Here is a 17570-nt window from a genome sequence, read left to right as displayed (position 1 = left end):
GTAGAGTTAATGTAGTTACCAGGTTTCTTTAAAGAAGATTTAGAAATGACAATGTGTAAAATTATTGCCTCAAACACTTTGCAGATTAAGATTGAGTAAAAATACATAAAAACAAAAATAAAGCATCTCTATTTACTGAAAACCATTTGAAATGTCGACATTCTTTCTCTATAGGTTAAATATGTTCCCAAATACCATACAGTGACTTTTCAGTTTGGCTGTAAGTGTAGAGAAGAACAGAGCTCTAAAAATAATTAAAAATTTAATTCTTAGGAATTATAAATTCCAACTATGGTAAAATTCAGACTAATTCTTAATAAGAATTTATTTTAAAAATATCAAGAAAATATGGAATTTATTTTAAAAAGAAAAACATACTTTCCATGTTGTCAAAATAAAGCAATATCATTCATACTTTCTATCTTGTTAGAACAGAAACTTTTAAAATCATAAATCTCAGGAAATGGTGTTCTGGTTAATGAGAACTCTTGCTTTTTATTTTAACCCCTGGTATTGAAAATATTACTATATACTTGCCCATTTTGTTTAATTTTAAGAATTGATAATGAACCTGACTTAATGTTGTTGTTGTTTTTTTTCAATAGCAGAGACTCTTGCATTGTCTAGGATTATTTTTCCTAATGTGAATTCCTATTGTACAGTACTATAGATACAGGTATAACAGGTATAAACTATAAGTTTGAAAAAAAGCCCACCAGAATCTAAATCCCTGATATGAGTTTATTGTGTTATTCTTTGACCTATTTTCTGAAAGGAGAAGGGATGTATTCTCTAATGAGGTTCTGGTTATTGAAAGTTTAATAATTATGAAGCCAATGACTTCCATTCTGTTTCACAAAGCCTAATTAAGGGATCATAAGAGATCTCCATAGTTTTAAATTTAGTTCCTGGAAACATTTGAATAATGTTAGAAATTATTGTAATCTATGTTTTAAATTATATTTTTTACAATATCAACAAAATTACTCTGAAAGAAAACCCTTGTGCTTAATTACTAATTCACGCTGGAACTATATAAAATAAAATATAAAGAGCAAGACATAAGAACCAGTAATATTTACACATTTTTAATATGCTTTGTACTCATAATATTCAATATGTTTTCTCATGAATTACTTAAAAACGCATTTTTATATTTGTATGTTGGATAATTCTCAATTATCTTACCTACAACTATCTGCTTATTCTCCATTGGTTTCAGTGTTTGAAGTTTTCCCTATGTTTTATGGGAGTGAAAAGTTTGCATTTTCTATTTTGGTTTCAAAATCAAATTGAGTATCTTTACTTAAAATGAGTATATTAATAATTTGTTCAAAGAACTTCAATACCAGACTATTTGGGGAGCCAACTGAGAGTGTTTGGATAGTAGGAATTCTTCTGAGGTGAAACAGACCTTTTTGAACATTCTCTTGGTAGCAAGCACTGATTGAGAAGTACAAATATTAATTTAAAAAGTTCCACTATAAACAATTGCCAGTCACAATCTCTTTTTAAAAGTAAGACTTACAAAATTTAATTTGATTCTAAAATTTAAAGGGCTAACGATTCTTTGTCAAATATAAGTGAATGTAAAACTTAATCAACTAATGATAAATATAACAGCTTAATAATTACAGTTATTTAACAGTGTAACTTAGAATAAGAATTGGTTCATGTTTAAAGAAAGCTCTATGACTTAAAGGGAGTTTTATATTTTCAGATGGTAGAGGAGGGAGGTTTTACAACTGTGACCCACCCCTGAAGAAGTGCTTCTCCATTCTGAATCCCCCCAGTGTGAGGCCAGACTGAGTAATTACAGTTTTAATCACACCTTGCAACAATGAAATCATGACATAAATTTTTGATAACTCTCTTCCTGGTTCCCTAAGAGTGGCAACGATTTATAGTTACATATGATGAATCTTAGCCAAAAGGAAATTTATTGTACAATGTGGATAGAATCTCATAATCTCATTTATAAAGCTTTTTTTTTTCCTTCCCAAATGATATAAATGATGATGATTAAAATTTTCCTTCTGGACTTAAATAGGGAACTAAATTTTTTTTTTCTGAGATTTCAATCTTAGTGTTTTGATTCCTGTAGGTAAAGAGAAAGATATGTGACCATTCTCCATGCTAGATGGGAGAGACTCTGTTCAGAGTAATTGTGCAAAAGCTGTTAACCAGTTCACCTATGGAAAGTTTTGAAATTTTAAAATCACAATTTTGGCTTTAGTCTGATATTATTCAGCAAATCTCCACATTTGCTAAACTGTAGAGAGAGGGGGGCAAGGTTAAGACTTGAACATCTTCTCTACTCTTGGTTAGAATTTCATATACTTAAACTTTAAATATGAATTGCTTTCCCTTTTTACACAAGTTATAAAAATAAGAGGTCCTGTTTACACAGTTTGCATTTTTATGAAATTTGCAGTTTGAAAAAAAAGCTTTTTAAAAAGTGGTAATTAATGCTTTTCTTGAATATGCTGTAACTTTAGAATTTTTTTTTCTGAAATAGTTTCTGAATTTAACCCACTAAATATTTGAAGATAGAATTTTTATTTAGCACTAGAGTAAAACATACTAAGGATTGAAGAAAAGGAAGTGTTTTTTTTTTCCTGGTTCCACTTAATTTTCTTTGTATGTGGCACCCCCTTTATGACAGCTATCAATATTATATTTAAATTTTATATATTGACAAAATGCAATCTACCTCTGTAAGCATTGTGCCATTCAACAGTACTACTATTAAATTTACATACCACAGTTGAAATTACATCCATTTCAGGAATGGTAAAATGCTAAAACTCAAGTGTCTAACTGCCTTACTGGAATGAGTACAATTTACAAATACAATAATTACATTTTAAAACCATTAACAATATTACACCTAGAAGTAAATACTGTAAGACTGGTCACCATGGTATTGTGTGAGGGAAATCATTGCTGAAAGTCACTGACATTTCCAGCAGATATATCCCGAGTGCAGATTTTGGTTTGTTTTCATCAAACCAAAATTAAAACCTGTTTCTCATACAACAGTTCTCCATTATATGAATCCTCCAAATCCTTGCATATGATTTTATTAGTTATCTGCCAAGTATTTTCCTGCAAAACAAAACATATCAACAGGTTACCTTCCATAACGTGATTATTATATGGGGGCAACATTTTTATTCTTCCTGCCCTACCACTAGAAGCTAGTCGCTGCATCTTGAGGAGAGCAATACTAGTATCAAATATGCGCAATTTTTTAAGTTTTCAATTTCCCAGCCCAGCAAGTTGTCTTTTCACATTTCCGAATGAATCCTTTGCAGAGGTTTAGGTTTTAGGATAGGGTGGAGGATTTGTTCCCGGATGTGGGAACCCAACTTGTTACAAGAACAGTAACCATATAACCTGGGTCATTTTTTGACAGTGAAAGGGCTATAACTGATAATTACACAAGTATAGCAGGCATAAAAACCAGCAAGTCATTGATATCTTGTTATCCCAGCAAGTCATGGATAAGTATAATCACCCTAGTATTGGGGACTCCTTTGCCAACCAACTATTATATATGCCAAAAACCTGTCTCATGGCCATTGCAGCTCATGGGCAACCATTGCTGATACCTGCCCTAGATTCTTTAAGGGTACTTATATTAAAGTGAAAGATCTTCTCAGATCTCAGCTATGCCTAACAAGTCTAAAACCTATGAAGTCCTGTTGGAGAAAAAGTTTTCAGTTAAGAGGTAAATTCAAAGGCAAATAGCATTTATTTTGTTTGCATATATATATATATATATATATATATATATATTTTGTTTGCCCATATATATATATATATATATATATGTAAAAGTAGGATTTACTCCATTAACCGTAGTGTATACATGTATATAATGGGAATGACTGGTCATCCCTGCATAAGAAACAGAACCAGAGGCATGATAAATAGTCAGGGCCTAACAGGCACATGAAAAGATGTTCAACGTCGCTCCTTATCAGGGAAATACAAATCAAAACCACACTCAGATATCACCTCACGCCAGTCAGAGTGGCCAAAATGAAGAAATCAGGAGACTATAGATGCTGGAGAGGATGTGGAGAAACAGGAACCCTCTTGCACTGTTGGTGGGAATGCAAATTGGTGCAGCCGCTCTGGAAAGCAGTGTGGAGGTTCCTCAGAAAATTAAAAATAGACCTACCCTATGACCCAGCAATAGCACTGCTAGGAATTTATCCAAGGGATACAGGAGTACTGATGCATAGGGGCACATGTACCCCAATGTTTATAGCGGCACTCTCAACAATAGCCAAATTATGGAAAGAGCCTAAATGTCCATCAACTGATGAATGGATAAAGAAATTGTGGTTTATATACACAATGGAATACTACGTGGCAATGAGAAAAAATGAAATATGGCCTTTTGTAGCAACATGGATGGAACTGGAGAATGTGATGCTAAGTGAAATAAGCCATACAGAGAAAGACAGATACCATATGGTTTCACTCTTATGTGGATCCTGAGAAACATAACAGAAACCCATGGGGGAGGGGAAGGAGAAAAAAAAAAAAAAAAGAGGTTAGAGTGGGAGAGAGCCAAAGCATAAGAGACTGTTAAAAACTGAGAACAAACTGAGGGTTGATGGGGGGTGGGAGGGAGGGCAGGGTGGGTGATGGGTATTGAGGAGGGCACCTTTTGGGATGAGCACTGGGTGTTGTATGGAAACCAATTTGACAGTAAATTTCATATATTAAAAAAAAAATAGTCAGGGCCTTTCTAATTTCTGATTTCCAGTTTATTATCCCATTTTTACCTCATTCTATAATTGGTTTGCTTTCTAACTGGGATGAGAAATGGGGATTGGGAGTGGGGAAGAGGAAAAGAAAGAAGACGAGCAAATCAGACACTATTCCTTCTTAAGAAAGAGTAGCTATGGCAACACTATTTTTGCAAATGAAACTCACAGGATACCCACTTACCTGCAGCAAATCTTTTCTTGATAAGTGAAAACCGATACCCTGCTCCAACAAGTTCAATGTCACAACCAGAAAGGGTGCTTCCTTCACTTGTAAACTGCACAACCAATGGGGAAGGTTTGCTTGGGCCTTCAGATAACTGAAATCTTGCCAATAAAGAACCCACCCCTAAGAAAAGAGTATCATTACAAGGTAACAGTCAACACAACATGATGGATATAGTTTTGGAAATTGTATTCAAAAGTTAACATACACAATCTAACTTACTAGACAATGGTATATGTTTCAGTGACAAAATGGTAATGAATGAAATTTATCATGAAATATTATGAGGAACTCCTTTTTGAACACTGATGAAAGTGTAACTCAGACAAATGGTACTCCAAAATTTGGGAGCATGATACTTGGAAGGCAATGTATTTTCCAAGCTATGATTAATATCACAAGAAAGTAAGAAATACCTAAACTAGCAGAGAGTTGAGATCTGATACAAAATGAAAACATGTCTCATGAAAAGCTCTTCTCTGAAGAATAGTCTGTTTGATGTGGGGGTGGACAGAAAAGGGGAAGTAGAGGATTCATGCAGGAATTATTTGCTTTTATTGGTTGAAATAAGTATATACCAAAGTGAGGTGAAATTTTTGCTTGTTTTCAATCTAAGTGTATTTTTGCTAATAGTTTTCTAATACCTGAAAGTTATTTCAGCCTTAAATATTAATTAAAATAAGCCTACAATGACATTACCTCCATTTTCTGACTTCTGAGAAATATCAGGAATCTTCCACAATATTCTCTGTTGTTCAGCATTCCTAAAAATAAAATAGGTAAAAGGCTTTTGCATAGGCAAAGGTTTTTATCTAATGGATGCCATATTTTTTCTAGATAGGGCTAACTTAAAAAAATGAATCTTGAAAATGATAACTACAATTTATGCCTTATCTATCTACCTACGTACCTATCTATGCATCCATCCATCCATCCATGCATCCATCTATCCATCCATCTATAATTCTCTCTTTTTTCTGTTCCTTATTGTAACTAGCCACAACACTGTCAGATAGGAAAACATGTAGAAGACAGGCAGTTATTTGACACAGCTACTGAAAACACAGATGAGAAATGTTAACCAATTAATTCAGGTAACTTAAGTTGGAGCTATCATATGGCTGACTTTCTTTTTAATGTTCTCCTTTTTGCTGCTAAGAATCACATGGAAAAACTAGAGTAATTTTTTCTAAGAGAACAAGTTCTTTTTAACAACTGCTATCGGTACGCAGTGTCTATTCAGTATCTGTTCCCATACCTTCTCTAGTGGTGTCTTTTTATAGCTCAGAAGGCTATAAAACAAAACCCTACATTTCTTAGACACCCCTGTAGTTAGGGTCCTAGATGCATGTTAGGGTCTACCAATTACATGCACTGCTTGAGATTTGGAGGATAGAAGGGAGGCAGAGGCCATTCTCCTGCCACTTTCGTGGCTGTTTTCTGCTGGCCAGTAACCCAACTGAGATGTGGGGATCTTCTAACAAAGAGCTCCATACAGCCCAGGCTCCAGTTCTGTGAGTGTTGAGTAGTTAAGGCAGTGCCGGTAGGAACTTTCTTATCCTTGGATCAACATGGCAGCAGTGAGTTCTTGAATTCAATGGCTCCATGGGCAGCTTCCTGGTATCTATGCTTCGTGGTTGTGGCCGAGGTAGCAGCTTCCCTGGCAGGCCAGTTCTGCAGTGTTCTGGGAAACATTCTTTGAGATCCAGCCTAAAGCTTATTCCTCTAGCACTTCCACCATCGTGTGAGCATCTGAATCCCTGTGTTAAATCATTTTCTGCTTAAAATAACAGAACAGAATGGTTGCTGTTTCCTGCTCTGAACCCTGACACATAGGCCTGCTGTGATCTCCTCCTGTAGGAAACACAAATGCTAAGAAGTCTGTGATCCCTTTGCCCAGAAAGAGCCCATTGGTAAAGAGGAAGGGGACTGGGGTCTCCTTACCAGACTGCTGGTGGGAGAACGGCCTGGAGCTTGGTTACCCCTCCATCTATGGGGACCAGGAACTGCACGTTGTTGAGGGCCACCGCAGTTGTCATTGCATCCGTATTGTATTTGTAATCTATGCGCAGGTCAGTGCTTGCTGGCTCACACCGCCAGTTCACTGCCAGGTTCAGGGGTGTGGACTGAATGCCCTGGGCAGACACCTTGCCAAACGATAGCAAAGAGAATATTTAAGACTTGACCACTAATCTGAGACAAAGCTAGAAGCTCTGACTATCTCCCATGGGGATACTCTTAGCTATAAAATGTCACAATGTTGTCAGTGCTGTTTACAAATGAGCCCTCAATAAATTATCACTGTGAAGGGTGCCCTGTGAAAGAGAGATGGGTGCTACAGGTAAATTGTTATAGGTTAAAAACATAAAATCTCCATAGCACTTTAGAGTTTACAATGCACTTTAGGTCAGTTAGGGAGGTGTTTAGGAGCTGGTTAGGAGCTGAGGCCAAGGAGTTAGTCTTGGATCTGAGTTCTGACTGTTACTTACAAGCAGATCTTGGACCAGTCACTAAACCTCTCTGAGCCTTAGTTATTTCTTCATCTGCCAAAGGGGAATTATAATAATAATATCCACCCCTAGAGTTGTCAGGGAAATCGAAGATATTTTATGTGAAACAGTCAGCATAGTGCCTAGCACTTAGTAAAAGCATTAGTGTTTTCACACAGATTACCTGCTGATACTCTCGTACTTTCTCTTCACAACATACCAGCGAGTTAGACAAAGCAGAGTATTATTACTCCTTTGGGATCTGCCAGAGTGAGGACTTGTACCCAATGGGTACATTCTACCGTCTCCTGTCAATTCTAGCTAGAATCAACGATGAATTTGACCAAGGAAAAGCCACATTTGCAGAACCAACAATATTGTCTTATCTAAAGACAAAAATACCAACTTGATTTCTGGGTCCACAGTGAGTTCACAATGTTATTATGTCTCGATTGTTCACTGTGATGGTACTCTAGGAGACTTCTTTAACCAGCACACATACATATACTGCAGGGTCTGTGTGGGTGACGTCTATGCCTTTGCAGTTGTTTTTGTTTTTAAGTTTATTTAGAGAGAGAGAGTGTGTGTGTGTGAGCTGGTGTGGGGCAGAGAGAGGGAGGCAGAGAATCCCAAGCAGAGCCCAACATGGGGCTGTCTCACTAACAGTGAGATCATGACCTGAACCTAAATCAAAAATCAGACGCTAAACCAACTGAGCCACCCAGGCGTTCCATGCCCTTCCAGTTTTTTTGTGTGGAGTACGAGTTTTGCCAATTTTAAAGACTATAAACAGCTGGCTATTGGCCTAGCATGGCTCACACATAGGGACACCATGGGGAAGGGGCCTGAGGGCAGGTTGAGCTCAGAAGGCAGCAGTGGTTGCTACAGAAACAAGCCCAGATATGGGTTCTTTTATAAAATGACAGACATGGCTTTCAATGACAACTGTAGTTAGATAACTATTATAAGTTTTTATACTTGAAATATTTTTAGCGGCACAAGCCTCTGCAAATGAACTATGCTTTGAAAATGTGTTATATAAGGTAAATCAAAAGCACAGCAGACTGACCCTTCCCTGCCTGTTTCTGCCCTCTATCTCAGTGGTAGTTCTTGACTTCACAGTGGCTCCTCTACCCAGTGGCAAGTGCTTTTTGAATTTGTACAGGTATGTTTTTGATTGGATGCTCCTGGTGGCCAAAAAATAAACATGCTGAGATTTTAAGGCAATCCCACAACATGCTTGCTGTGATTCCCACCCAATACCTTGGATGGTTGGAAAACAGTATGACCACAACTAAACAACAAATGGGATTCCTCAGAGCTCACTTTAAAACAAAACGGCAGGCCTAGGGCTACTTATATTTTACAAATACTTTGAAATATATTAGGCTATTAATCCCTCAAAACAACCTATAAAACATCTAGGTAAGACTGTTATTCAGCATAGTGTTGGAAGTCCTCAGAAATCAGACAACACAAAGAAATAAAAGGCATCCAAATCAGCAAGGAGGAAGTCAAACTCTCACTCTTCACAGATGACATGATACTCTATGTGGAAAACTCAAAGACTCCATGAATAGCCTGCTAGAACTGATCCATGAATTCAGCAAAGTCACAGAATATAAAATCAACATACAGAAACTGCATTTCTATATGCCAGTAATGAAGCAGCAGAAAGAAATCAATTTACAATTGCACCAAAAACCATAAAATACCTAGGAATACACCTAACCAAAGAGGTGAAAAATCTATACACTGAAAACTATAGAAAGCTTATGAAAGAAAATGAAGAAGATGCACAAAAAAAGTAGAAAAACATTCCATGCTCATGGACTGGAAGAACAAATATTGTTAAAATGTCTACACCACCCAAAGCAATCTACATATTCAGTGCAATTCCTATCAAAATAACACTAGCATTCTTCACAGAAAAAACAACCCTAAAATTTGTATGGCACCAGAAAAGACCCCAAACAGCCAAAACAATCCTGAAAAAGAAAACCAAAGCTGGAAGCATCACAGTTCTGGACCTCAAGCTGTATTACAAAGCTGTAATCATCAAGACAGTATGGTACTGGCACAAAAAACAGACACTCAGATCAATGGATCAGAATAGAGAACCCAGAAATGGACCCACAAACGTATGACCAACTAATCTTTGACAAATCAGGAACGAATATCCAATGGAATAAAGACAGTCCTCAGACTGGAACCTCATCAAAATAAAAAGCTTCTGCACAGCAAAGGAAACAATCAGCAAAACTAAAAGGCAACCGAGAGAATGGAAGAAGATATTTGCAAATGACATATCAGATAAAGGGTTAGTATCCAAAATCTTTAAAGAACTTACCAAACTCAACACCCAAAAAACAAATAATCCAGTGAAGAAATAGGCAAAAGACATGAATAGACACTTTTCCAAAGAAGACATCCAGATGACTAACAGACACATGAAAAGATGCTCAACATCACTCATCAGGGAAATACAAATCAAAACCACAATGAGATACCCCCTCACACCTGTCAAAATGACTAAAAGTAACAACTCAGGCAACAACAGATGTTGGCAAGGATGCAGAGAAAGAGGAACCCTTTCGCATTGCTGGTGGGAATGCAAACTGGTACAGCCACTCTGGAAAACAGTATGGAGGTTCCTCAAAAAATTAAAAATAGAACTACCCTATGACCCAGCAATTGCACTACTAGGTATTACCCAAAAGATATGAGTGCTGTTTCAAAGGGGCACATGCATCCAGTGTTTATAATAGCGCTATCGACAAGAGCCAAATTATGGAAAGAGCCCAAATGTCCATTGATGGATGAATGGGTAAAGAAGATGTGGTGTATATATATATATATATATATATATACACACATATATATGTGTGTGTGTATATATATATATATATATATATATATATACATACATAAAATGGAATACTACTTGGTGATCAAAAAGAATGAAATCTTACCATTTGCAACAACGTGGATGGAACTAGAGGGTATTATGCTAAGTGAAATTAGTCAGTCAGAGAAAGACAAATATCATATGACTTCATTCATATGTGGAATTTAAGATACGAAACAGAGGAACATAAGGGAAGGGAAGGAAAAATAATATAAAAACAGGAAGGGAGATTAACCATAAGAGACTCTTAAATACAGAAAACAAACTGAGGTTTGCTGGAGGGGTTTTGGGTGGGGGGGATGGGCTAAATGGGTAAGGGGCATTAAGGACGACACTTGTTGGGATGAGCACTGGGTGTTAAGTGTAAGTGATGAATCACTAAATCCTCCTCTTGAAATCATTATTGCACCATATTTTAGCTAACTTAGATGTAAATAAAAATAAATAAATAAATAAATAAATAAATTAATTAATTAATTAATTTAAAAAAAACATCTAGGTAGGAATCACTATTATCCTTATTTGCAGATGAGGAAACAGGGGTTCAGGGAGATTAAGTGTCTAAAGTCAGTGGCCAGTAGGAAGCTGACTTAATTCCAGAATTCAGTTTCTTGCCTACACTTTAATACTTTACACCCACCTCATGTTGCAGTAGGTGAGTTCTGTCTGCTTTCTAGGTTCACTTAATGACAAATAGGATGGAGACTTAAAAGAAAAATCCCTCAGGCTTTAAAATTCATAGGATTCAATCTCAATTATTGAAATTTCTTGCAACTTCATTTTTATAATCTCCAAGTAGCCTTTTAAGCTTCTATTTTCTTATAAATTATAGCTTTTAAGTTAGATTAAAAGGAATGTTATTTTATTTTCTTTTATTTAATGTTAGGCATATTAGAATACACAATTATAATGTGGAAGAGACACCCTGACTGTATGAATAGGCTTACCTGATACTTGAGCATGTCCACGTTATAATACGTAGCCTGGGGTTTTTGTTCCGACACTTTCTTTAAGTGAGTCATCAAATTTGGCATGTTTACCCAGAATTCCTTGGTGTTGGCATCATTTTGAGTGTTATCGCTATTCAGTTGGGAAAAAAAATTGTTGAGTCGCATCTTGTGACAAATATTATCCACTCAAAGAAGCATCTTAGCAAAGTGTCATCTGATTTCTATATCCATCTATGGCAATCTATAGAGATCATATTACTAACAGTACTATAGCTTTAGTACAACTGCAGTTCTGAATGGTATTATGTTAAGAGATTAATACACATAAGGAAGTATGATTGTATTGCTACGAATTTCAGTGAGTGCCCAATAATATCAACCAATCCTGATGATAACTGGTTGCTTTAAAGAGTGAATTATTTATTAACCCAAACTTAATAGCTCTTTCTACATGACCACAGTTTCCTCTGAATTAGTCAGTTAATGCAATCAAGGAGCTGGGTACATTGATTTTTTTTTTTAATTGACGTGAACAGTAGTTTCTCAGAAATTACTGAGTTAAATATTTGGCCAAATGTAAACACAGTCTTTATCTCCAACTGAGGAGAAAAATGTGATCCTAAAACTACCATGGTATTTTATCTGAGAGCATCCAGATCAGAAAATAGTCACTGCACTTACAAGATGGTCTTGGAATTTAAATGATAATAATCATGGTAGTTACAATAAAGAAATGTAGTCGTGATGAATTCAGGAATTTGGTATTCTTTTTTTTTTTTTTTTTAATGTTTATTCAGTTTTGAGAGACAGAGAGCAAGAAAGGGTGGGGCAGAGAGAGAGGGAGACACAGAATCCGAAGCAGGCTCCAGGCTCCGAGTTGTCAGCACAGAGCCTGACACGGGGCCCGAACTCACAAGCTGTGAGATCATGACCTGAGCCAAAGTCAGTTGCCCAACTGACTGAGCCACCCAGGTGCCCCAGGAATTTCGTGTTCTTAAAGATTTGTTAGCTTTGCTCAGGTGTCTCTCCATACGTCAGTCACCCAATGTATCTTGAAAATGCTTGTCTCAATGACAAATGGAATCAGTCAAGAGTGTGAGCAGCCTCTGTTCACTTTCACATAATAAGGAAACTGAGGGCCCAAGTAATTCAGTAACCTGACATACAACTCACTTACTGAATGGAAATTAGAGGTTAAGAAGACAGAAGGATGACAGTAATAAAGTGATGAAGGCAGGCCAGAAGTAAGTTGGTATGATCCAGCCTCCAAAAGTCAAACAAATTAAGAGAATGAGTCAAAAAAACATCAGGGCTTTAAAACTGCTACTGATCTGTTAGGAGGGAGTGGCTGTGGGGGGCTCAGTCTCAGCATGACCCATGTGAATTCTGCTGGGCCCTGGTATAGGTTGTTGAGGACAAAACAAAAACAAAGCTCTACAACTGTGGGCATGTAGGATGTGGATGGAAAAGATTCCCGGCCCCTGAGACATTGCCCCTGGGTAAGCTGAGCTGAGGATACTGAAGGCTGTCTAAACTTGTATTACCTAAGAGCATCCAAGTTACCCAGAGGCTGGAGATAAGAGTGATAGAGAGTCAGTGAAATTAAGTGATTTGCTTATGGGTAACAGCTAATAAGAACAGTCAGGATGCCAGCCCAGGTCAGTATACTGTAGGTCATACTTTCCCACTGTACCAAAATAGAGGCACAGAATGAATATCCAGTAACATGTCATTAATTTGTACTAAGCAGATCTGAATAGTTGGGAAAATTTCAATGACACTATTTTTTACAGAAATGTATTTTCTAAGTTTAATAACAAATTAAGCTAAGTCATATATCTATGATAATTCCTCAGAGAACTTGCTTTAATAAATATTCAAGAAAGCTTTGTCAATCAGATAGAGATGCCAGTTACTTGGAGAGGCGATTCTTGAATGCTCAAGAAGTCTTGAGAATTCTTTAGTCTCATGATTGGCTTCACGATTGTTCCCGAATATTCTTTACAAGCAAACCCCTTTCATAATGGGAAAGTAGAAGTAAACTTCAATTTGGTCCCTGTCAAGGGGTCGCAAACCCAAAGGTGTTCAGGTGCTGAGCTGCGAACCTAAATGAAGTCTTTCAGAACACATAAATGAGAGAATTGGCTGGTCTAAGGCAATAGATGTTAAAAGGCTTGTACTGTGATCGAGAAAAATACTCGCTTATGCTGCCTTTTAAAAACTAGGGCTGGTAGTAGTGATGTTAGAGCAGTCCCGCATAACAAACCCACATAAGCTACATGGCCATGAGTTACCAATCACAGCCCTGACACAATAATCAAATATTTAGAATTTATAAGGTCCAAATGAGTATTTTTTATTCTTGTTTTAGCAGATAATAATAGTAAGGTAAGGGTCTACATAATATTGTGTCAGGCAAAAACATACTCAGGGTGTTATTTAATTCAATTCCTAGGACTTATATATTAATATAAGTATAAAACTCTTGCATATATGATTAAAAACCTGGCCACATAATGGCCTAAAAATGCAACAAAAACTAACACCCACGCTCGTCTTATTAACAAACAAACCAGTGAGATGATGGCACCTAACTCCTAATTTCAGACGGAGGAACCTTGACAAATAAAATTAACTGGCTCAATGTGAATGTCAAAAACAGAGAGGGAGAGTGAAATAACAAGCTTCTGATTTCCAGTCTTGATTGCTTTACGTTTATTTTTCATTTAATGCGTGACCATATATTTCCATACTTGTAAACCTGGAATCAAGTTTGCCAGTTAAACCATCACAAGGACCAAAGAGGAGGAGGTGATCTTGGTAGTCACCTGACAGATCTGTGACTGTTTTGTCACCACTGAGTGAACAAGTCTCAGTGAAGAAAGCAATGATGTTGGTCCTTAAATTCCAAATACCGACAACCTTTAGCTATTTCTACATAAATACCCAGCTTGACTAAATTCTTTAAATGATAGTTGAGTTGTTCATTCATTGAACAAATGTTAGTTAAGTCCTTACTAGATGCCAGGTGTAGTGGAAGGTACTGACGATGTGGTGGTGAACTAAGAGATGTGTTCCGTTCTCTCATGGATTTTACAGTCTAGTGGGGGAGATGGATGAATGAAGAAACACAAACAGATATATAATTATTAATTCTAGCAAGAGCAACAAGGGAAAGAAAAGGATACCTTGAGAGGGAATAACAAGAGGGCATATTTGGTTTAAGAATGGGGGTTGGGGGTGGAAGAGGAGTGGAATGGTCCAGGGAGACAAGGCAGAGCTGAAATCTGAAGAGTGAGTCAGGGTCAGGTGAAGAGGGACAGAAATAGTATCGGAGGCGGAGGAAACAAGCACACAAATCCCAGCCTGTTCTTAAGCCTGGCAAGCCTGGCTGGAGCTACCAGGATTCTGAGGCAGGACGGTGGGAAATGATAACAGAGAGGCAGGCAAGGGTAGATGACTCTAGGTCTCAAAGGCAGTGGTAACAAGTTTGCATTCAGGTACAGATGCAATGCAAAGCCACTTGAGGATTATACGTGAGGATGGCCTGATTCACCTCACAGAAAGTGACTCAGCTGTTGTGTAAAAAATGCAGTAATGGGGCAAGCTTGGATGCAGGAAGAGAAGAAGGAAAGCATTTTCAGTGGTCCAGGAAAATGACAGTGGTCACTTGGACAGGGAGGTCACAGTAAAGAGAAAAAAATGGCCACTTTAGAGAGACATTTTTGAGTAAAATATCAGGACTTAATGATAAGAAGCTGTCAAGAATGACAGTTTTTTGTCTCATTCATTGCCAGTAATTAACTATTATAGTTGATCATTTTTAATAGCTCCATACACGTGTATGTTTGTGTGAACCCACATGCATGTAGGTATGATAGGTCCACGTTCAGATTTAACAGTTAGAAAATGTGAATAGTATATTTATACAAACAAATTCACATTAGCTTCTTTGAATACATGTACCGTTCCATTAAAACAATTACCATTACTGCGAAATTATGTATTTCACGAAAAAGACTTCAAGCTCATGTGAAGACGAGCTCACAGTTCAAATATCATTTGACTTTAAAAGATGCTAAGACAACAAATGGATTTTATTCCTTTTATTGGGCTTATTTCCCCACTCTCCTCATCCATTGTTTACTGATGGCAAGTAAACAGGCAATGAATAAACAAACTGTCACTGATACAGATTTTATTACTCTAATTGTCTCTTCAGCCCCTTGAGATGGTTGGCCGTTAGAATACATATAAGCATCTACACATGATTATACACAAAAGATTTTGACAGGTAGCAAACTTCTGGGTTGAATCTACAAACATATCTGAGTAGCGGCAATTTCTCTACCATGCTATTTTCTTGCTAAGGTATATCCTTCATCTAAGTATCCAGTGCTAAGCGACACACATCTCTAAAAAATTTGTGCAAAATATATTTACCAGCAGAGAAGTTGGGGATTTGGCAGGACGTGTTCTAACCTGCTGAAATTTATCACCCGAAAAGTCAGAGCAGCTGGCGATGGATTGTTGGCAAAATGTCTGGTGATGCCGGCAGGAAAAGACAACACCATCTCTCCAGTAATCTTCACGATACATCTGGCATATCAAAACACATGAGAGGAAAGAGAGAGAGGAAGCCCAGGTCAATAAGCTGTGAATCAAAACAGTTGGGAAAAAGAAATGATTTATGTAACAATAGTACAATAGCAGGAGAGACACAAGGTAAGCTCTTAAACAATTCCGCTGTCAACTACTAAATCATTTCCAAGACCTGAGAATGCAAGGTTTGTGTTAACACTTATCCAAAAAAGTCGCCATCTGTTGAATGTGCTTTTGAACTGTAAGAAAAATGCAGCTTTTCTCTTTCTGTAGAAATGTCTATCTGTTCACCTCACAATAGAATCACCTATTTTGGTGGTTATTTTGGTCTCTGATTTCTGAATCTTTGGCAACATATTTGAAGATAATAAAATCAAACGCACAACATTATCACACTATTGACTGGGTCTTATTTTAGTTCTCAGTAACATGATTGATGTCTTGAATATGTTCTTTTCTGTACTGAAGAGGTAAACTCCCTGCTTCCATTTAACTGTATATTTTTTTTTTTAATTTTTTTTTAACGTTTATTTATTTTTGAGACAGAGAGAGACAGAGCATGAACGGGGGAGGGGCAGAGAGAGAGGGAGACACAGAATCTGAAACAGGCTCCAGGCTCTGAGCGGTCAGCACAGAGCCCGACGCGGGGCTTGAACTCACGGACCGTGAGATCATGACCTGAGCTGAAGTCGGCCGCTCAACCGACTGAGCCACCCAGGCGCCCCTCATTTAACTGTATATTTATCCCATGTCTATTCGGTTGAAACTGTAAAAATCAGTCATACAAGTTAGCACAATAAGATAATAATTTGAAAGGAAGAATAACTGTTTTTTTTTTAAAGTGCTTTGTTGGGGCACAATTGACATATAATAAATGGCACTCGTTTATAGTGTAAACTTCCATAATTTTTTATATATTTTATACCTGTGAAGCCCTCATGCAATCAAGTTAAGGAAAATACCCAGTACCCCTAAGAGTTGCCTCACACATTTCTGTGATCCCTCTCTGCTGCTTTTCTCCTTATCCCTAAGCAATTGCTAATATAGCTTTCTGACACTGCTATTAGTTTGCACATTCTAGAATTTCATGTAAACAGAATCATAAAGTATGTAATTTTTTCATCTGGCTTCTTCCACTCTGTAATTAGAGATTCATCTATGTAGTGTATGCATCAATAGTTCATGACTTTTTATTGCTGTGTAGCATATGGCTAGCCCACAGGGGTTTTGTTTTTTAATCCATTAATTTGTTGAAAAACATTTGGACTCTTTCCAGTTTTTAAGTATTACAAATAAAGCTGTGGTGAATATGTTTGTACAAGTCTTTGTATGGACATATGCTCTCATATCTCTTGGCAAATAAATGTAGGAGGAGAATCACTGGATCACACTGAAATCAAGTAGCATTAATCCACCAACTTCTTTTTCAAAATTGTTTCGCTTCTGTAGTCCCTTTGCACTTCAATATGAAATTGAAAATCATGGTGTCAATTTCTATATAAAATCAATGTAGTTCCAATTCACCCTTTATTGCCTGCCCTGAGAAAATTATTGAGCCCTTTGTATATACTTTTTCTTTGCCATCAGGCACTATGTTAAATTTTGTCAGTA

The 17570-nt window shown here is 37.0% G+C and overlaps 1 protein-coding gene across 1 annotated transcript in view; it reads right to left on the bottom strand.

Annotated features, from left to right (window-relative positions):
• Window positions 1–3067: 3067 nt before the first annotated feature.
• The window catches only part of SGIP1 (SH3GL interacting endocytic adaptor 1), a 200121-nt gene continuing 185618 nt past the window's right edge, over window positions 3068–17570 (bottom strand). Inside the window, 6 exon segments of the mRNA XM_042997502.1 lie at window positions 3068–3108; window positions 4969–5133; window positions 5710–5774; window positions 6955–7157; window positions 11355–11487; window positions 15801–15956. Of these exon segments, the coding sequence (XP_042853436.1) occupies window positions 3086–3108; window positions 4969–5133; window positions 5710–5774; window positions 6955–7157; window positions 11355–11487; window positions 15801–15956 (745 nt within the window). The 3' untranslated portion in view covers window positions 3068–3085.

Source organism: Panthera tigris, chromosome C1, assembly GCF_018350195.1.
Source record: "Panthera tigris isolate Pti1 chromosome C1, P.tigris_Pti1_mat1.1, whole genome shotgun sequence".
Taxonomy (NCBI): Eukaryota; Metazoa; Chordata; class Mammalia; order Carnivora; family Felidae; genus Panthera; species Panthera tigris.
This window is presented reverse-complemented; position numbering and strand designations above follow the sequence as displayed.